This window comes from Columba livia, chromosome 13, assembly GCF_036013475.1.
Source record: "Columba livia isolate bColLiv1 breed racing homer chromosome 13, bColLiv1.pat.W.v2, whole genome shotgun sequence".
NCBI lineage: Eukaryota > Metazoa > Chordata > Aves > Columbiformes > Columbidae > Columba > Columba livia.
Genome location: NC_088614.1, coordinates 16,323,597 through 16,343,565, shown reverse-complemented (window position 1 = coordinate 16,343,565; position 19,969 = coordinate 16,323,597). Strand labels below are relative to the sequence as shown.

At 38.8% G+C, this 19,969-nt stretch overlaps 1 protein-coding gene across 4 annotated transcripts in view; it reads left to right on the top strand.

The window, feature by feature from the left end:
- The window catches only part of LOC102084381 (transcription initiation factor TFIID subunit 4), a 135,044-nt gene that overhangs the window by 12,139 nt on the left and 102,936 nt on the right, over window positions 1-19,969 (top strand). For 3 of the 4 annotated variants that reach the window (XR_010465823.1, XR_010465822.1, XM_005514464.3), the window contains exons 3-8: window positions 3,729-3,866; window positions 4,854-5,078; window positions 5,965-6,087; window positions 7,013-7,102; window positions 8,502-8,759; window positions 17,128-17,233. Coding sequence is in view for 2 of the 4 variants with exons in the window: in XM_005514464.3 (XP_005514521.2) it covers window positions 3,729-3,866; window positions 4,854-5,078; window positions 5,965-6,087; window positions 7,013-7,102; window positions 8,502-8,759; window positions 17,128-17,233 (940 nt within the window). In the remaining 2 variants the exon portion in view is untranslated. The remainder of the gene's footprint in view (window positions 1-3,728; window positions 3,867-4,853; window positions 5,079-5,964; window positions 6,088-7,012; window positions 7,103-8,501; window positions 8,760-17,127; window positions 17,234-19,969) is intronic. The other variant, XM_065028441.1, reaches the window with a different exon arrangement.

Sequence of the window (19,969 nt, the reverse complement as noted above, 5' to 3'; positions counted from 1 at the left end):
TTCTTGGGATTAGTCCTAGTGATTATAGATGGACCAGCCACTTCACCAGAAGGTGAGAAAAGTACTTTGATAGTGGATGATACAGGTATTTGTTTAGGCCAACAGGATGCTGAGACTCCAGAGGGTTTGGGCTTAGAACCCCTGGTTTCTGAAGGGTTTCTTTGGTGGCCCCAAGCTCCTCTGCCTCTTGTCTAATTGCTGCCAGTCCTGTGTCTTCCTCCCCTGTTGTTCATGAACCCAGAAGGGACGTCATGCATATGAGGAACACAGCAGCATGTCCCTGCGTTGGGGACTGATGTTTGACTCCAGTGATGCTGTGGTGGCAATGAAGGTTCTGACTCTGTTGGCTGACGTGTTAGAGATTCTGCCTCCAGTCATTTTCTGCAATTGTGTGCAAATGTCAAGTTTATAAAGTGTTAGTGCTTTGGCTCAATTTGGCTGTACTTTTACCAGGGTGAAAAAATCAAGTCCCTGACATATAAATTGCTCTGCAGCTGATGTTTAAGTGTATGTTCCAGATGAACCATAACCAAAAGAATTGAGAGGCAGTCAATAAGCATATGAAGTTTCTCCATCAACTCTTTAGAAATCTGTCAGAATTTTAAGTGTTGGCAAAGAGAGTTTGGTAATGGGGAGTGTTATGAAACCTTAATAATAGGTAGGGCTACCAGCTATGCCTGTAAGATAGACTGTATGAATTAGTTACTTTAAATTGGGCTACCAGATGTGACCCTTAGCCTATGCTTCTGTTAATGACTGTGTTCCCACCTTCGTTTTCTTTGTTAAACTCTTTTATAGTTTGAGGCATCTTGGCATGGCCTATTTTGTTTGTAAGAAGTCTTCTGGATTAATGCTTACAAATAAAATAGAGTTTTATTTCAGGTTTTGCAAGTTTAAACTGAAAGGTTATGTTCTGCTGAAATTGAGTGTGGCGTAGTACCTAGTGAAACCGTGTATTGGAAGACACAGGAAGAGGTGCCAGGATGTGTATTGTGATAAACTTGCCCTTGCTTCTGTGTTAACGCTTGTTCAGATGCTATTGGTGTGTTTTCTTTCTTTCTTTTGTGATTAATAGTGGCCCAGTTTAGTAACAGGACTGATCATGAAATGATATACGCAACACACTTGTGCAAAGTAAGCTCTCTTGCTTTGTAGTGCAGAGACTGGGTTGCTGGTGCCCTGAGTGTTCATCAGTAGGTGGTACTGTAGCACAGAATACAAGTAAACCACAGACCTATTTCCAAGGATTTATATGCATCAGTGTACTAACCTGTGGCACTTTTAATCGTCTTGATTTTACGAAGATGTGGATTCACAATGCAGTCCCTGAAAATGGTGGAGTCCTGCCTTGGCAGTGACAAATAATCCTCAGGTATTTGGGGGCATTTCCTCCATATTCAAGGTGCCTGCTTTTTCAAATGCAGCCTTGTATATTCCTTCAAGTAGAGAGGCAGCTTGTTCATGCACAGCAGGTACAATGTGATTGGCTCCTGTTTACACCTTGAACTTTGCATCTTGATCCATGTGTCCCGAGCTTTGGGGAGAATGTCTATGTAGTAAAGTTAAGATGCTATTATTTAGGGAGTGGATTTGCAGGACGCAGAGTAATTCCACACTGACTTCTTCCATGAACAATTATAATGTGCACCTATTGCCTTTGCAGAAGTGACTGTTTTGCACCCTGAAACTGGAGTCACTTGTGTTATCCACATGAATTACATGGGCAGGGTGAATGTTGGGACATCCCCCTCCACGCTGGCCAGACATGAGCCAGGTCTGTTCTGAAATCCCAGCTTCCACAGCAGCCTGTGCTGTGCGCCACTGACAATCCCAGCCTCTCTGCAGGGACAGACCCAGCTCAAGTCTGTGTACAAAAGGCTTTCTTAAGCATTCTCAAGAGTCCCCATGGAGATTGGTAGTAGATTATATACTATATTCATTCATGTTCTAATTTCCTGCCTGTTAATGTCTGAGTACAGGGAAAAAGCCTTTTAAACATCACTTTCGTATGTTTAGGAAATGTAAAAGTAGGCAATGTATCTAATAAAAAATAATACAGTTACATTTGAAAATATACATTCCTTTCTAAGCCTCTCTTGGTAATTTTAGAAATTAATAGCATCATACCAAACCTTAGCAGCTTTTCTTTAAAGAACATAATAAATTCTTTTAGGTTGTTCCATTGACACCTTGGGTTGTTAATTTTTTTTATATAATGTTGATCATTTCTGTTTTCTTTTTGATGGACTTCTCATGAGATCTGTTTACAGCTTTCCTTTCACAGCGAACACAGCTATTTGTTTCTAAATAGTTTTTACCCGTTCTTCTTGAAGTATTAGTATTGGGAGCCCTTATAATGTCTTCTGGCATCTTGCAGCTGTCATTTAAAGATCATTTCCATGATACTTAAGAATTTCTCTAGGCTAGTTCCTTGTTATGTTTCTCATCCGCTCATTCCATACTTACCTTTTAACGTCTACGAGTTTTGGAACCACATTAGTAAACAGCTGTGTGACTTTGTTTGCGGTTCTTTGGTAGTAGGGATTTTTCTTCACATCCAACACGTGAGTAGATTTTACTGCCGTGTTGTGTCAAAGGCTTTTGTCACTATTGATTTCGAAAACTGAGGGTGAATTTAGTCTTCATGTGAAGTGTGCTGAGTGCTTAATTGGATGATAGGCTGCTACCATACCAAAATTTAATATTTTAATTATACGGAGTTTTGTTTTCAAGTATGTTCCTGTGATGAGTCGTGGGCATTTATTAGCTGAGGACAGTATTGTCCATGATCTCCAGCCACTTAGAAAATTTGTCTTTTCTGAGTATGTGTTTGAACACAAATCTTAGTAAATGCAAGTTATAAGAGACCAGTGGGGTCTCCATTTAAAAAAATGAGCAGTTCTCTTTTTGTCTTAATTGCCATATTGTGTGATGTATTTCTTCCATAATGGTATTTACATTCCTGTAGAATTACATAACAACTTTCCTGGAGACATTTTTTTATTCCTAAATCTTTGATATGAGGGTAAGAGGTTTAAATATTTCTCTCAGAACTAAAGTAAATCACAAAAACCAATTTCTGTGTTTACTGCATGAGGCCAATTTATTGAGTATGGTGCTGAATGAAGGGCTGTGAGCCAGTCATTCTCCTTGGCGCTTCGGATTCCAGTTGTTCTCTGCTTACAGATTGTGTGTTCTAGGACATTGATTCTCAAAATGCTTAGACTTCATTTCTGTGCAGGTTAGTTTCTATATAGTTTAACCTGAAATTGTTTTGAAATTATTTTCTCCCCTGGATTTTCTCTCCATATTAATTTTCTTCAAGAAAAAGCACTAGAAAATGCCAGTAAATACCCATATGACCACTCTGTGTTACTGGCAATTATACACTCAAATACTGATGAGTACTGATTTGTAAATATTGCAACTGAACTAATACATCAATGTAACTTTTTTTTTGGTCACATCCTGTTTTCTCTAATCTTTTCCACATATCTGTATGAGAAATACCTTTTAGGAGAAATATTGCAAACATATAATTGAACAGAAGAAAACTCATTTTTGCATTATTTGTGAATATATATTTAAGAACATACTACTGGTGGTTGGTGTTGGGTTTTTTCCCAGTGTTAATAATCATTATTCATATAGTGACTATTATTGAAAAGTCTTGGAGATCAAGTTACTAAGGAGGTAAAAACATAAAATGCTTATTTTTCCTTTATTAGCAACCACCTTCTGTAGCCACGTCCACTGTCCGCCTGGGACTTCCAGTGCAAGCCAAAGTCGTTCAGTCAACGGCTGCGCCTGTCAGTGCCACGTCTGCCGGGGCTCTGCCGGGAGGCTCTATTCTCTCACATACCACAGTAAGTAGAATATAGGAAGCAAAAGATGGGTGAAGAGAAGGATGTTTGTAATTATATGGGTTTTTTTCGAAAGGGAATGTTAATGTTCATGTGTTTGCTTTTGTTGCAGACGTAATTTCAGAAATTAATGAGTGTATAGCCAGACTGTGTTATGCAGGTGCTGAGTGACAGCCTAAGTTACAGCTTAAATTCTGCCGCAGACAGAGCAAAGCTCTGCGGTCAGGCTGGGCCGGGTGGTCCTGGCAGCTTCTGCTCAGCGGCTTGTGCTGCCCGGCTGAGCTCTCTGGCTTCTGCAGTCCCACTTGTCTGTCTGAGACCTTTTGGCACTTGCAAGGGTGGCATGTTCAGTCAGAGTTATGAGAGCTGAACCGGGTGCTGGGGTGTGTGTATCTGATGCTCTGTGCAGCCTAATTAGCTTTCCAGCCTTCCGAGGTTGCAGAGTGTCCAGCACGGTTTTTGCATGATGCCCGGCCGGGTCCAGAACAGCTTTGTTCGGCAGGGCTTTGCGCTGGTGCAGGAGCAGATATGCCACTGCTGGGTTCAAATGGGGTTGGGACGCTGTGTTAGTGCATTTGTGTCGTCTGGATCTGAGCTGTCACTGTGGAAAAGGCAATTGTAAACCTGATGATGTGACCACAGATCATTGCAAATTGGCTTCTTTATATTAAGGGCCAAAATTACATAAAGTTGAGTTACAGAAGTCACATCATTGTGGTGATCTTAAGGGGCTGGATAATAGCAACTAATTTTCAGTGGTACATGTGTTTTTGTAATAAAAATAACTTTAAATGCGGATTTTCACTGTTCAGTAAAGGGTGACAAAATTAGGGTTATAATAAGTAAGTAAAGTCAAGGGGTTTATTTTGTCAGTAGGTGTGCATTTGAAAGGAAACAAGTTTTCCTTGTCAGGCTTTCAAGAACTTTGTGGTCAAGTAAAAGAATTAAAATAAGATAATGACCTGTTTTTCCAATATAAAATATTAATAGGTATCAGTAGCTACAACGAGTGCTCAAAGTTTGTTCAAGACAACAGTAGCGACTGGAACATCAGCCTCTCAGCAACCTGCAGTAATTGGTGGGCAAACTCAAGCTTCAGCACAAAACCAGGGTCAGCCTCGGCTGCCGCTTCCACCTCATACAACAGCACAAGTCCCAGCACAGCCCCAGGTCATACCGAGCTCTCCTCTACCTGGAACTACAGTTGTATCACAGGTAAGTTTAAAAATACTAGATACTTGGTTTTCTCAGTACTTTATGAACTTCTGCGGTCTATTCATAAGGAGAAGGAACTTTTTCTTCATGCAAGCACACTTTGTGATGGAACAAATACTTCACAAACAACAAACGCTTCCCTTAATTTCAACTAAATGGGATAAAAGTTTTGAGAGGAAGAACACTTGTGGTTCGCTTTCCCCACCCCATCATGTGTCAGCAGTGAAAGAACTCTTATGTTTCTGCAGACAGAACAATCAGACCTTCAGTCGGTGGACTTCGTTATTGTCATGTTGCTGGGTCTCAAAACCATGGCAATACCAAAGAGTAACATCTCTGTTTCTCAGAGTCATTACACCATATAAAAATAATGGCTTGAAAAAATTAGAAGCATCCATTTTCCTACTGATAAAGAAAATATTGTATATGATGATGTTTGAAGACTAATTTGATTTTACTGCTGTAGCTGTTTTGTACAAAAACGTAGCAAAGCGATAATTTAACAAATTAAGGTAGCTTGGGAAACGTACATTGTGTATTGGGCATCACAAAGGAGAGTGCATCTCCAACAAATTGTTGTATTATGTCTCATATTTAAGGTTATTTTTATCAAAGCAGATTGTAAATTATTGAATAGATTTCCTTCATTGATTGCTTTATTTTTTTGGTTAGTATTTGCAATGTATGATGTTCAGTTACAGGAAGAAGTGAAGAAAATGCCAAGTAACTAGCAGCAATAGTAAAATAGCTGCAGATGTATTTCAAATATGTCCTGCCTGAATTAGAACAATTTAATCATTTTCCCTGTTTATAGTGATCAGAGTGTGCATTGATCCTGATTGACAAATAGCATGGATCTGATATTTGTTTTCTTTGCCTTTTGCAGGAAATGCAAGAGAATGTGAAAAAATGTAAAAACTTTTTAGCTACCCTTATAAAACTTGCTTCTCATAACTCACCATCTCCAGAAACGTCCCGTAATGTGAAAGCTCTGGTTCAGGATTTGTTGGTAAGTATTTAGTTACCTTTCCTTTTGCCAGTTATCTATTAAGCTCATTATTTACATAGACCAAAAACTATTGTTTTGATCATAACGATGTTTTTGCTGTAATGAAAATGGTTGGGCTACATCAAAACGCAAATATTCTGTACATTACATATCTTCAGAAATCGGTTAAAATTAATATTTCTCTTGGTTTCTCAAAGGGGAAGGGCATCAAAGTATTTAGTATGCGTTTGTCAAAACCAGTCTCAATGGATAATATTTTGGTTGTTTATTTAAAAAATGGTGTAAAACACAGGAGTTTTCTTGTTGATTCATTAAGTTTCTTTTCCTCTGAACTGTCTCTCTTCTGAAACAGTAAGAAACTATTAATTGTTTTAACCACAGAATGAATGTAGGTAGATGCCTCCACGCGTGGTTGTGATTTTCGAGGACTGAGGGAGGTATTTTGCTAAGCTGCTGGGTCCAGGCGGCTCCGCAGACAGATGCCCCTGTGCACGAAGCCTTAACTGCAAGTGGGTTTCAAGAGGCAAAGTTGTGTTCCAGCTGCACTGAGTCTGGCTCACTGTGGTCTGTAGTGCAACAGGTGTTTCAGTGAATTGTGTAAATGTGTTGCAACCACATGTTACTGTGGAGCTGGACAAATGGTCAAGCTGCTTCAAATAAATTGAATACAACCTTCAATAAATATATTTATTATGTATGTCTCATTACTTTGTTTTAAATATTATAAGTAGTTACCTTTACTTCGTTAATCTTGTGCAGTTTTCAAAAGTTAAGTTTTTACTGGACCACTAAATATTATTGTTAAATGGCTGATACTTGAAGAAAGTTTTAGGCTTGTCTAAAATAAACAGGTTTCTCTGTCAATGAATTCAAGGAAATTTAGATTAACTGCTTTTACATCCAAGTTCTATCACTTCTCCTGAAGGATGCAAAGATTGACCCGGAAGAATTTACAGGCCGCCTTCAGTCGGAACTCAAATCATCTCCTCAGCCATACCTTGTACCTTTCCTTAAGGTAACGTGGATGTTTAGATAAATTAGATACATTTATTGTTGTTATAACACTTGCAGTGTTCTGTGGTAAAAGGTAATTTTTTGCAAAGAAGCACAACATTCACGTTTGGAAGCATCAGAAGTTATTTCTATAGAACGCTTTGAGTAATTTCATAAGCTTTTTCTATGTTATTTTTGTAATCTATGTTTGAGTCACTGATAACTTGCAATGTATGTGTAACAGTGATTATGTAAAACTAAACTCAGTGATGTTGTTGAAATAATTGATTAGCTGATCCTGCTTGTAATCTGGAACTAATCTATAACAGAAGTTCTAATGTAGATACCAAAGTGATTTACATGCGGGGTAAATTTAACTTTTAATTGGTTCTCGTACATTAGCTGCAGTAGTTTCCATATGCAAGATTATATACAAACATAGAAAGCGTGTTTAATTTTGCTCCAACAAAACCACAACTATAATTTGAAGAGCATTTTTCGTCTAGTCCAAAACTTCTCAGTTTAGGACAGATTTCCTCACTTTCTTCTCTCCCTTCAACTTTTCTTCAGAACTCTCCCTCTGCTTCTGTTTTTTCAAAGTATTATTAACCCTTGTTTGTGCCTTTTCTAACTCCTGTACTGCAGTCACCTCTAGCATCATGATAAGTTTTAACTTGTTTTCTTTCTTTGAAGTCCTTTCTTGGCAACAGGCATTAAGTCTTTAAATAAATACTAGAAGTTTAGAAAGAACTGTAGCTTGGGCTAAACACCGTTGCATTCTACAGCTGCCTGGGGGCAGCACTTCAAAAGAATGCTACTACCACTTAAAAAGTAAAAAGTTTATTTGTGAAGGTACAGTATAACCTTTTAGAACTATATTTTTTGGTTGAACTGGTCTGAACATGAAGCATACAATAGTACACTTTTCTAATCCAGTCAGAATACATTAGATCAGTAATCATACGGTAAACAGCTATTCCTGTAGGGCATCAACAGTTAAATCTTCTTGTTCTAGGTACTGGAGGCATGTCAGGAGAAGTAAACTGGTGCAGCGTACGTCTCTAGCATGTGGTGGGAATAGGGTTGTTCCTGTGGTTCTGCCTTTTCTCGTTCCATTTTCTGCCCTTCCAAAGACCTAAGCTACAAGTTCTAGGTACTCTTGAGGAGGGGAGCTGCTGTGGTGGAATTAGGGCACATCAAAATGTACAGAGTGGCTACAACCGAATAGAAAGCATATTAAAAATGCAACCTGAACTTGCCCTTTTGCAAAATATGTTCAGTCTTATTTCTTTTTGACAAATAGGCAGATAGTGAAATTGGAAAGAAAGCTGCATTCTTTTAATTAAGTTTACAGCAAATTCAAAAATTTTTGTTGTCAACCTGCTCAATTCGATATTTCATAAACTTTCTTCTGTTTTTAGAAAAGTCTACCTGCATTGAGACAATCTTTACTGAATAGTCAACATTCAGTTTTGCAAGGACAGCCGTCTCAGCAGTCACTTCAACAAACCAAGCTACCACAAGTTATACCTCAATCTGCCTCTGGAAGCATTTCCTCTGTTGTCGCAACGCAGACAATAGGAATAAGGCAACCAAACAACATTTGCACAGTCTCTGTATCAAATACAGTGCAGCCTCCTCAGGTTAAGGTGGTACAGTCAAATCAGAGTTCTCAACTGGTAGGTACTGTAGTGTAAAAGAGAATTTCTTAAACTGAATGGCAGTTTTCAATGTTATTTTTATTGCAGCTTGTTTGCTAAAATGTTTTTTTCTTTGTATCATATTCTGTGATATATAGTACTACCTCATTTTATGGCAGCTCACATATATGTTCAACCCTTAGTTAACTTTAGTTAACTTTATTAACATAGCTTGAATTTAAGAAAGTACGCTCTAGGTCTTTTTGTCTGGAATACAGTGATTGTTTTATGAGCATGGTGGAATTTGAGTTAATTACAAATGTAGAACAAAGGTTTTCAAGACTTACAAGCAATAGTATGATTTTTAGTATGTCGTTAGGTATGCTGCTTTGCTTAGTTTGGTCTGCATTAAAATCAACTCTATCTCATTTTAAACTCTTCTGTAGTACACAGAGTTATAAAATCTTGTAGAAGAATAGCTGTATTGTACCAGCATGTTTTGTTTAGAAATAGTGCTGTACTTTGTTATTTACTGAAATATATCACTGTTGGGCCTATTGGATCATTATATGCTCAGACTCATTAATTTCAAGGGCACTGTCAATGAGGCAACTATACAGCCAATTACCCACTGAGAGCGTGGTGAATTATCTTGCTGTTATATAGGGTCTTGCGTGTGTGTTTACAGTTGTAATTATGTTTAGAATCTTTACAAGGCCTTGAGTTTATACAGGCGTTTTCATCCTTCAAGCAAAGATGTAAGAGTTTCTTTGTGGTTTCTGTATGTATGAGTAAAGTACTTGACCTGGTGTCAAAATCGACAGGTTCCAGAGGTGTGTCAGGTTGGTAAAAATTTGTATTATCAAGATTCAGTAGTATGCATATGATAATGTAAAACCTTAGAGTGACCTACCCTTGAGTTTATAGGCTCTCTAAAAGATATATATAATTTGTAGAGTGTGTGGAGAAGAATATTTCTTTTGCTTTAGTTTAAAAGTAGCAGTGCACAATCTGAAAATGTCTAAGCCATCTGAGCCATGTCATTTGAACCTTCCTAGCAGTTAAATTACCAATTTAAAAATCAAATTAATATAATTTTACCATCCTTTAGTGAGCATATTTTCAATGTGTAAGAACATCTTGGATGGGAAGACTACGGACTCTGACTTTTGTAATACACACAAGACATTTGGATATTTTGCACCTTAGCTTGGCTGCTTTCTGTTCAGCCACTTGTGTTCTTTCTTGTTCTAAGATGGGTTCTCCCCACCCTTTCTGGACTGTTGTATTCATTAGAAAAGTGTTCCTCAGTCTTTTTGTGACTTCTTTTTGATTTGTCAGACTGAATTGACAATAGCTTTGGTTCCTCCAGGTAAGGGAAAGGGAGTTGGTTGTAACTAGAGACAGTAGGTGTAAAAATTACTCCCTGTCCTGAGGAAAGCAAATTTCTGACAGCAGCTGACAGGTTCCTTACAAGTAAAAACATTCATGGCTGGTTAAGTCTAGCCTTATCTCATGCCACCATCTTAGGACTAACCTCAGCTTGCACCCCACCTTTTGAGAAACACTCATGTACAACAAAAGTGTGTCTGTAAGTTTACAGGAATTCTTACTCTTATGATCATAGTTCTCATGGAATATTTTGTGAATGGTATAAAGCCAGATTTATAGGAGAAACACCTTCTGTCTCTGACATGTCAGTGCATACTCAAAGCAAGCAATTGTACTGTTAACTGAAGTAGAGATTAACAATGTGAAGAGTTGCTCTGTCATCTGTTCAACATACCTGTGCAGTATGAGGGAGCTGAAAACTGCTAAAGAAACATATTGTAGAGATTGATCTGATGGGCAAAAAGTTGTTTTTCTGTGTGTAAGGAGGTTGTAGGTCTAGGACTGAATTTTCATCCTACTGAGGATGTGAAATGACTGCTATGTTTTCAAAAGGTAGCAAACTGTGCAGAACAAAACTCTGCTTATTACTATTCCTTTCCTAGAAGCAAGCATTACATTAAGAAAATACTTCTTAATGGCCCTCAAATTATTTCTGTACAGACAAAAGCAGCATCAGACAGTAAGGGTTACTGCATTAAAAAAACCTTACATAGCACAACCACCATCAGCTCGGGTGCCAAGCAGACAAATCAGCAGCATCTCCATATCACACGAGTGAATGTTCATAAATATTTCCTTCTTTGTGGTGACAGTGATCACAATCTTCACTCTTCTTAGTCCTCCTTGAAATGGGAGCACAGCAAAGAGCTGCTGGCCATCTTGCCTGGGACTTGTCCGGAAGAGGAGGATTACAGCTGGCTGGCCTGGGGGTGCCCAGCGCTCATGGAGGGAACTGGCTGAGCTCCAGATTTTCCAAGCCTGAAGCTCACGGGAGAGAGTTCCAGCTGGCTTTGCAAACTGTCCAGCTGCGGAAGGGCAAGCTTGTTTCAGGAATATAGATCCTTTCATACCAGTCAGTTTGTAATAGTCTAGTTTCTTTTAAAACGTGGAGAATCTGTTAGCTGTTCCTTTCTTTTGACTTTCCTGTTTTGCGAAGGGATCAGATGTGGTGATAGTTCTTCCAGCTATACGGACTTATCTTGCAATATGGGAGTTCTGTGTGCACTGTTCAGCATGCAATGGAGATTCAGCATTCAGTATGGACTTAGGACTGGAGGAAAGCAAATGTCACTCCAGTCTTCAAAAAGGGCAAGAAGGAGGACCCGGGTAACAATAGATCCGTCAGCCTCACCTCCATCCCTGGGAAACAGATGGAACGACTTATCCTTGGTGCCATCTCAAGGCACATCAGGGATAAGAGGGTCATTAGGGGCAGTCACCATGGCTTCACCAAGGGGAAGTCGTGCTTGACCAACCTCATTGACTTTTATGAGGACGTAACAAGATGGATGGATGATGGCAGAGCGGTGGACATGATCTCCCTTGACTTGAGTAAGGCATTTGACACAGTCTCCCACAGCATCCTCACAGCTAAACCGAGGGAGTGTGGTCTGGATGAGCGGGTAGTGAGGTGGACTGTGAACTGGCTGAAGGGAAGAAGCCAGAGAGTCGTGGTCAATGGGGCAGAGTCCAGTTGAGGCCTGTACCCAGTGCAGTGCCTCGGGGGTCAGTACTGGGGCCTGTATTGTTCAATATATTCATCAATGATTTGGATGAGGGAATAGAGTGACTGTCAGCAAGTTTGCTGATGACACGAAGCTGGGAGGAGTGGCTGACACGCCAGAGGCTGTGCTGCCATCCAGAGACCTGGACAGGCTGTAGAGTTGGGCAGGGAAAAATTTAATGAAATATAACAAGGGCAAGTGTAGAGTCTTGCATCTGGGTAGGAACAACCGCAGGTTTCAGTATAAATTGGGGAATGACCTATTAGAGAGCAGTGTAGGGGAAAGGGACCTGGGGGTTCTGGTGGACAGCAGGATGACCATGAGCCAGCACTGGGCCCTTGTGGCCAGGAAGGCCAATGGTACCTGGGGTGGGTTAGAAGGGGTGGTCAGTAGGTCAGAGAGGTTCTCCTGTCCCTCTGCTCTGCCCTGGTGAGACCACATCTGGAATATTGTGTCCAGTTGTGGCCCCTCAGTTCCAGCAGGACAGGGAACTGCTGGAGAGAGTCCAGCGCAGGGCAACGAAGATGCTGAAGGGAGTGGAGCATCTCCCGTGTGAGGAAAGGCTGAGGGAGCTGGGGCTCTGGAGCTGGACAAGAGGAGACTGAGGGGTGACCTCATTAATGTTTATAGATATCTAAAGGGTGAGTGTCAGGAGGACGGAGCCAGGCTCTTCTCGGTGACAACCAATGATAGGACAAGGGGTAATGGGTTCAAACTGGAACACAAGAGGTTCCACTTAAATTTGAGACGAAACAACTTCTCAGTGAGGGTGGCAGAGCCTGGCCCAGGCTGCCCAGGGGGTTGTGGAGTCTCCTCTGCAGACATTCCAACCCGCCTGAACACCTTCCTGTGTAACCTCATCTGGGTGTTCCTGCTCCATGGGGGGATTGCACTGGATGAGCTTTCCAGGTCCCTTCCAATCCCTAAAATTCTGTGATTCTTAGTGGAGATGAGATTGTTTTATTTTTCTGTTTTGTAAAGTATTGGAATAATGCCCCAAACCCATGAAAGAGCTGTGCTCAAAGAGCAAAATAGTGCTGTTAGTACTGGTGACTACTTCTAGCTAGGGAAAGGAGAATAATCTTAGGCTAATATTTTATTGATGAGACACTAATGAGATAAGCCAGCAATCAATTTTTTAAATTGTTCTAAGTGCAATGTTCAAAGTTTGTCTAAATTGTCATTCTTAGCGACAGGAGCTCTATATGGCCTTATATATGCAGACATTACCTGTCTTGTTCTGGATGTTACAGCAGGTAAAATTTCTATGAGTAAAAGAGATGTTCTTTATTAAATGTGTTGAAGTTGTAAGTAGATTGATGAGTAATGGAGTTCGATTAGCACTTTATATGTAGTGTTGCTGCTGCATCGTAAGAAGGAGGTATTCCCGGAGGTTGAAGCCAAATATTAAATTTAAATGATAAATTATAAAGAAACAGTAAGAAATTCAAAGTGATCCATCTTAATTAAAACAAATTCTGCAAAGCAATATAAAGATTTCTACATGTCTAGAATTAGGAAAGATGTATAGAAATACACGTGGACCACTGTTGCTGCAGCATATTGTGCATAGTGTCCAGAGGGGAGATTTCACCATCCTTCTAAGTTCTATTAGAATAGTATTGCTAAAATATTTACTGACGCTTTCCCAGAGCCTGTCATAGTGGTTGGAGGCTGTCAAAAGGCAAAATGGAGTAATGGAATTTGGAAACAAAATAAACCAGCAGAATAAGCATTATGTTATATGGCAATATTCTGCTTTGCTTTTTAATTCTCTACTGAAGCTTTTAATGGCATCAGTTTTCTGCTGTTGAGTGATTGTAATTTGTGCATGTTTTAGTGATTCACAGGAAATAATTTTCTTTCTGTCCTGTGAGCAAGGCACCTTAGAAATGGAAGAGTAAAATATGGCTATTTGGATAAAAGGAGTAGTTTCTATTAATGAAGATCTAGTCGCTGGCTTGGAATTTGGTGTACAATAACATTTAAATAAAAATGGCTCTTGAGCAGCAGACGTCTGGGATTCATTAGCAGGTACAAAGCCTATAGCTGACAGACTGTGTACCTGTTTGAAAGACGGCCTCATCGTTTTCTGAGTTGTTATCATGGACTTTACTTTCAGAATTTTGTGGGCTATTTGTTAATGTAAGGAGGATCTTGGCATTGAATGCTGTTTGGAAGCCAGTAACAAAAGATGGCAATTAAAGGACAGACTTGAAAGCAAAGACTAAGAGGAAAGCATAAGAGAATTAAACACATGTATCTTGGTCAAACATTCACTAAAGAGGAGCATAAAAAACATTTACAAATATTTTAAGGGTTTAAACATCAAAGCATATCAATGAATTTGAGTGGTCTAAGAGAGTATTAATATGAATGGCAGGATATAATTAAGGGAAGTAGCATTTAGGCAGGATATAGGGCAAAATATCCTTACAGTAAGACAGGTTATGAGATGGTAGATCAGGCTCCCAAAGGCAGTGATGAAAAAGCCATCACTGAAAACATTCAAAATCAGAATTGTATAATAAATTGGGGAGCAGGTAGGACAATTGATCTAGTGGCTTTTGGTTTTATTTTTCTGCATTGCTTCTTTGAGAACATATACCCAATGGAACAATATTGGTGTCGTATTAACATTAAACATTACCAACTGAGTTTTTAAAACATCACTTTTTTAATTTGGAAGGAAAAATAATCACTTATGCAAATTTTGAGGCACTATTGAAAAATTCTGTTACTATTACAGTATGGTAAACGGTGGTAAATATGAACTCTAGGCCCATAAAAGCATGAACATTGTAAGTTAATGCTGCCAGATTACATGATAGCTGAGGTTTGATATGACATTTATCTTCAGGAGTGAGTAGACTGATAAATCACAAGTGGCATAGCCACAAGTGAGTTATCAAGTGTTTACTCATGAGTGAAGATAAATGTCATATCAGACCATAGCCATTCTGAATTTTGTACAAGTGGCTTGTTTCTTCCTTCCACAGTACTGTTTTTTATACCTTAATTGAGAGAAAAAATGCTTGGTAAAGGATATCTTTTCCAAATTCATTTAAATTTTCCATTATTTGCAGAAACTTCTATTTTGTATGCTTTTGTTTTTATTGCTGTATTTTATACACTTAAGATTTTTGGATCAGATGCTTTTGTTGCAATGTGTGATTTGTGTAAATTGAGTCGTGCTGATTTTGCAGCCCTTGTCAAGTAAGGGGGAGCATATTGGGGGGCCATATACATCTGCACTGGTGAAGGAGCATCTGGATTGTTGAGACTTGCAAAACCCTTGTCCTCGAACACTTTAGCAGTTCTAACTTAATTGTCCTAAAGGACTTCTCAATGGTTTGTAGGTAGTAGCTTTCATTTTTATTTAGTATCTCCAGTTCAGGTAAGAGAGAAAACCAGACGTTACCAGTCTTTCTACATTTATACACTTCTATTTTTATACACTTTAGGCTGAATTCTTTCTAAGTCTGTATTTGTTGGTCATCTGTTTTGTTCATTATTGGTCTATGTTCACATCTGTAATCTAATTGCGGATGATGACTGTAATACCAGATAGTCATTCCATCCACAGGTCACACACATCTCCTGCTCTTTCATACCAATGTAGTATTTTTTTTCCTTCTGTGGGCTATTCTGTATCTTATTAAAATACACTTGTACATGTTTCTTGTGCATCAAAATGCAGTCAAATTCAACTTTTTCTATCATTTTCACTTATCACCTCCATGTCTTTTCTGTTTTTCAGCATGGTAGCTACCTTATTCTTTCCCCTCAGAGTGTCACTACTTTCTCACTGCCTGTCTTGCCCAAGTAAATTTACATACGTACACTCCATTCCTTTGCTTAGTGCAAATGCTCCATTTTCCTTTGGTGTCCGTAGTTGAAGCTGAATCCTTAATATTTTTTTTTAACTTTTCTTTTTCTGTAAGGTAGCTATTACTAATACTTCTACATCCACAGGTTCATTATGACTTCAACTTTTAGTATTTTAGGATGTACAGAATGCAATTTTGTAACGTCAGAAGTCTTGTTCCCTCATTGCACTTTTCTTTGTAGTTTTTACCTCCCTTCCGATTTGGGAGCCCTGGTTCCTGCTGATAGAATAATTTACCATTTGTTCCATAGCCTCTTTATTCTCCGCTTTTATATCTCATTTGAAAATAGTTTCTCCTTTCCTTTTCTCCATAGCGTACTTTGAAGTCAGAGATTTGACCGTGCATATTCAGCTAAATAATATGGTTTTAGATACACTTTGTAAGGATAATGCTGTGGTGACCATTTCTATCATGTAGCGGTGTGTAGTGTCACACATTGTCTGTAGCAGGGAACGCTTCATCCTTCGGCTGCGAGACTGAGCAGCGTAATTCGGATCGAGCGGACACGTGCAACGGGAGTGACGTTGTGAGCATGAAGAGCGCGTGACTTCTGAAGCTGTCATGCCGGAGTTGTGCTTGTCATCCTATTCACAGCTATTTGCCTGTGGTTTGTTGTCGAAGTTTGTTTATGGATTTTTTGTTTTCCAGCTCTGCAGCAACCACACGTCTTTTTGAATCTTCTGTTCTTTGTACCTGTGCCTACCTTGTACCCAGTTTCATGAACTGTTGCTTAGACATGACCTTTGCAGAGGTTTTTTTCTTTTTGTTTTGTTTATGGGTCAAATTACAAGTTTCTAACCCTGTTTCACTTTTGGGTAAGGACTTCAAAACTTGATTTAGTACTAAGTGAAACCTTGAGAATATCTGATGACCTTTTAAAAGATGATGCCTCATTTGCTACATATGGTCACCACAAAACATTGCTTTCTTTCTTATGTATATCTGACTTTGGAACCCATAATATTTTAGAACTTTCTTTTAGTATATATTTTCTTTAAACAGCATAGACACATAGCAAAAAGCCAAATGGTTGTAGGTGGATACCACTAAAATTATTGCAGCACGTTTTACAAAAATGCTTTTCTTCCTAGTAAAATTTATGAATACAGAACTCTAAGCTTTCATATATACCTTACTACTATGAAATATATTTTTGATGAAGATTGTGACATATGACATTTGTGTCGAATATTATTTGATTTTCCTAAAGCATAATGGCAAAATTTGTATATACACACACACACAACCACATGCATTACAGGACTATGACTTTTGTCACTAGCTGGTTGTGCTTTTAGAGATCCACATGCTTATATTGGTAACTACAGGTATTAGTATATTTACGTTGTGTGTGTTTGTGTATAAAGAGTATAATATAAGTATACTTTTTTTTAATAATAGCAGATTATCCAGTCAACATCTGCTCAAACTGTGAAACGAAACCCTGCTTGCCAGACTACCCAGATTAGGATGCCAGTGGTAATAACTCAGACCATTAGACCACAAGGTATGGGTTTAAATGTTTTAGTGAGATTGTTACCTTTGTATGAATTTCATTGTAATTACAAACTAGTAGCATGGGAAAAACTGACACTGTTGACATTGGCAGGCTTGACTTTTCTTTTTTACTTCATAGTGGCTGAGGAATGCATGTTTTCGCTATGCAGTTTCAAGGTATTTGAGACCGATACAGTGAAATGTTTTGAAACAACGTTAGAACTAAACTCTCGCATGCTTAGCTCCTTACTCAGCAGTTTTTCATGGAAAGTTCCGAACTTGAAAAACATGGAAAGTCAGGAAGTTGACTCTTACTGTGCTAAAGCTCTAACTCTGGGCCAAGAAGGATATTCTTCTTTTTTTCCTGAAGCCTAGAGGATGCCTCAATTTAATAATTCTGCTTTTAATTCTTACTCCTGAAGCGGAATGTGATAGTCGCTGTCTCTGCAGCTGCAGAGGTCAAGGTAGGAGTCTGAGAGAAATTTCTCAACCCATGTGCTTTGGTTTTTTATAATTTCCCTACCAGTTTGTTTACTCCTTGGTGAGGTCAGAGACCGAGTGCAGCAACCAGATAAGCCACGATTAGCCAGGGGAGCCAGAGGTGTGGTTTGCACACAGCTTCCCCCTCTGTGCACATCTGGATTAATGTCTGCCTGATACATCCCACTGCTTAAGAGGGTTCTTGAAGCTTTCTTGCTTTCTAATAAATATCCATTTGTTTCTTTCCACAACTAGGCCTGTTAGGCTTGGGTTTTATTTTTCCTGAGAGTATCTTTTTGGATGTGGGCATTTAGATGATTGAGGATTTGTAATGGAATACAGAGCTTGTCATCTTTAGGTGTTGAATTGGAAATCAAACTAGTTTAAATGCACATAAAAGCTATTGCTATCTATTTGACGTTACTGCTTGGTCTTCTCGGTTCTCCTTGGGAAAATAAAGCATTAAACCCCTCAGTGATCGCACTTAATAGCAGTTGATGGTTCTACTCACTCTGTTCTCTTCGGAGAATCCAGAGGTTGGGTAGACATGGAGACCGAGCTGTCACTGTAATCCTGTAGGCTGTTTTTCTAAATTAGGAAGAAATGCATTTACTTGTCATAAAAGGTATATAGTTCATAACACTGATACTCATATCCTGAGTTTATTAGCAGGGAAGGTATTTGGCACCTTATAGCATGAACTTTCATTTCTGACTAATGTGTCTGAGAATGAAGGCTGATACAATTTCTTTGCTTGTTCATTCTCTGAATTGTGGATGTCGACAGTGTGCCAATAATTTGCATGATACTGGCGTCTTTTAAACCGTTTATTTGGAATATGAATTTATTCATAATAGCCGTTGATCAGCCAATGAAATATAACTTAACTGGCAGTTTGGCTTATGGAAGACTACAGTTCAGAAAAGCCAATTCATGCAAAGCCCTGCTTTCAGGTGGGCTTATTCCTGTTTACAAACTTGTTTAAGCCCACTACTATATTAATTACACAGAGAAAGCAAACAGAATAGAAATTTAGAAAACATCCCATTGTAAAACTGTTCATCCTGCAGCCCACGTCTAGGCAAAAGTCCGTCTGTGTGCTGCAGCCCTAAGAAATGCTGCTATGGCGTCCTGGCAGACACCAGCTGATTTTGATCTTGATATATTGTAAAAGCGTTCTACTGTACACACCAGTACTGGCCTAGGTATTCCTGTAGGAGGAGGTAAGATACTGGAATAGGAGCTGGTCTCTAGTGCACATTCCAGTAGTATATACCTTTGTGGAGTGTGGCTTTTTAAGGATAGTTACACCACAACTGAGCTGGATTCCACACAATGGTGCATTTTCCTTCTCTAGTGTAATGTGTCTTTACATTAATATTGATGCATCCAAATGAACAGACTATCATGCTTTTTAAAACAGTAGTATAGATAAAGTTGGTAGGCTTTAAGGACTTTTATATTAATAAAATTACTTCCACACCAGGGGAACTAACACTATAGTTATTACACGAAATATTCACACTCCTTTATTAAAGCACTTATCTCTAATAATTGAGTGAGTTTGCATCTTATGGATGGAGGAATTGAGCCAGATAATAAAATAATTAGCCAGCATATTCATTGCAGCTATTTAACCTGTGCAGAAATGCAACTAGGAGTTTATATATTCTTAGTTTCGGGCGTATTTCTCCAGATCATGCTACTGAAAATTTGAAACAAGGATCCAGTGGTGAAAGACTCTGTATGTCATTACCAATCCCATGAGGTATCTAGGCCCACAGGTGACTTTAATTTTCAAAACATGCCATGCCTCATAATGTAAATCGATGTTTTAACCATATTTTGTGTCTAACTACTTAACAATGCACAATCACGATTTAAATTGGAAAACTTTTACGTCATCCCAAATTTATATCTGCTTTGCCAGATCTATTTGAGGAGGATTACATATACATGGGGTGAAAGAAAGTGAGACTTGAGTTTTTCCATACCCAGTGTAGACATAACTGTTTTCCTGAGACCGAGACGTTCACTACTCGGCTTCTGTACCTTTTTGGTGCTTGCTTTTTATTTTGATCAAAAGTTACCAACTGTAGAAAACAAACCATTTATAGTAGTTCTAAAGGAATACACTATTAATTCTGGAGGGGTGCCACTGTTAGCTTGATTTTGCCATTGCAAAGCTTTCCAAAGTTAACACACTCTTTATCCCACAAATGTTAGTTGTAGAAAGCAGAGATCTGCTAATTTTTATTATTGTATT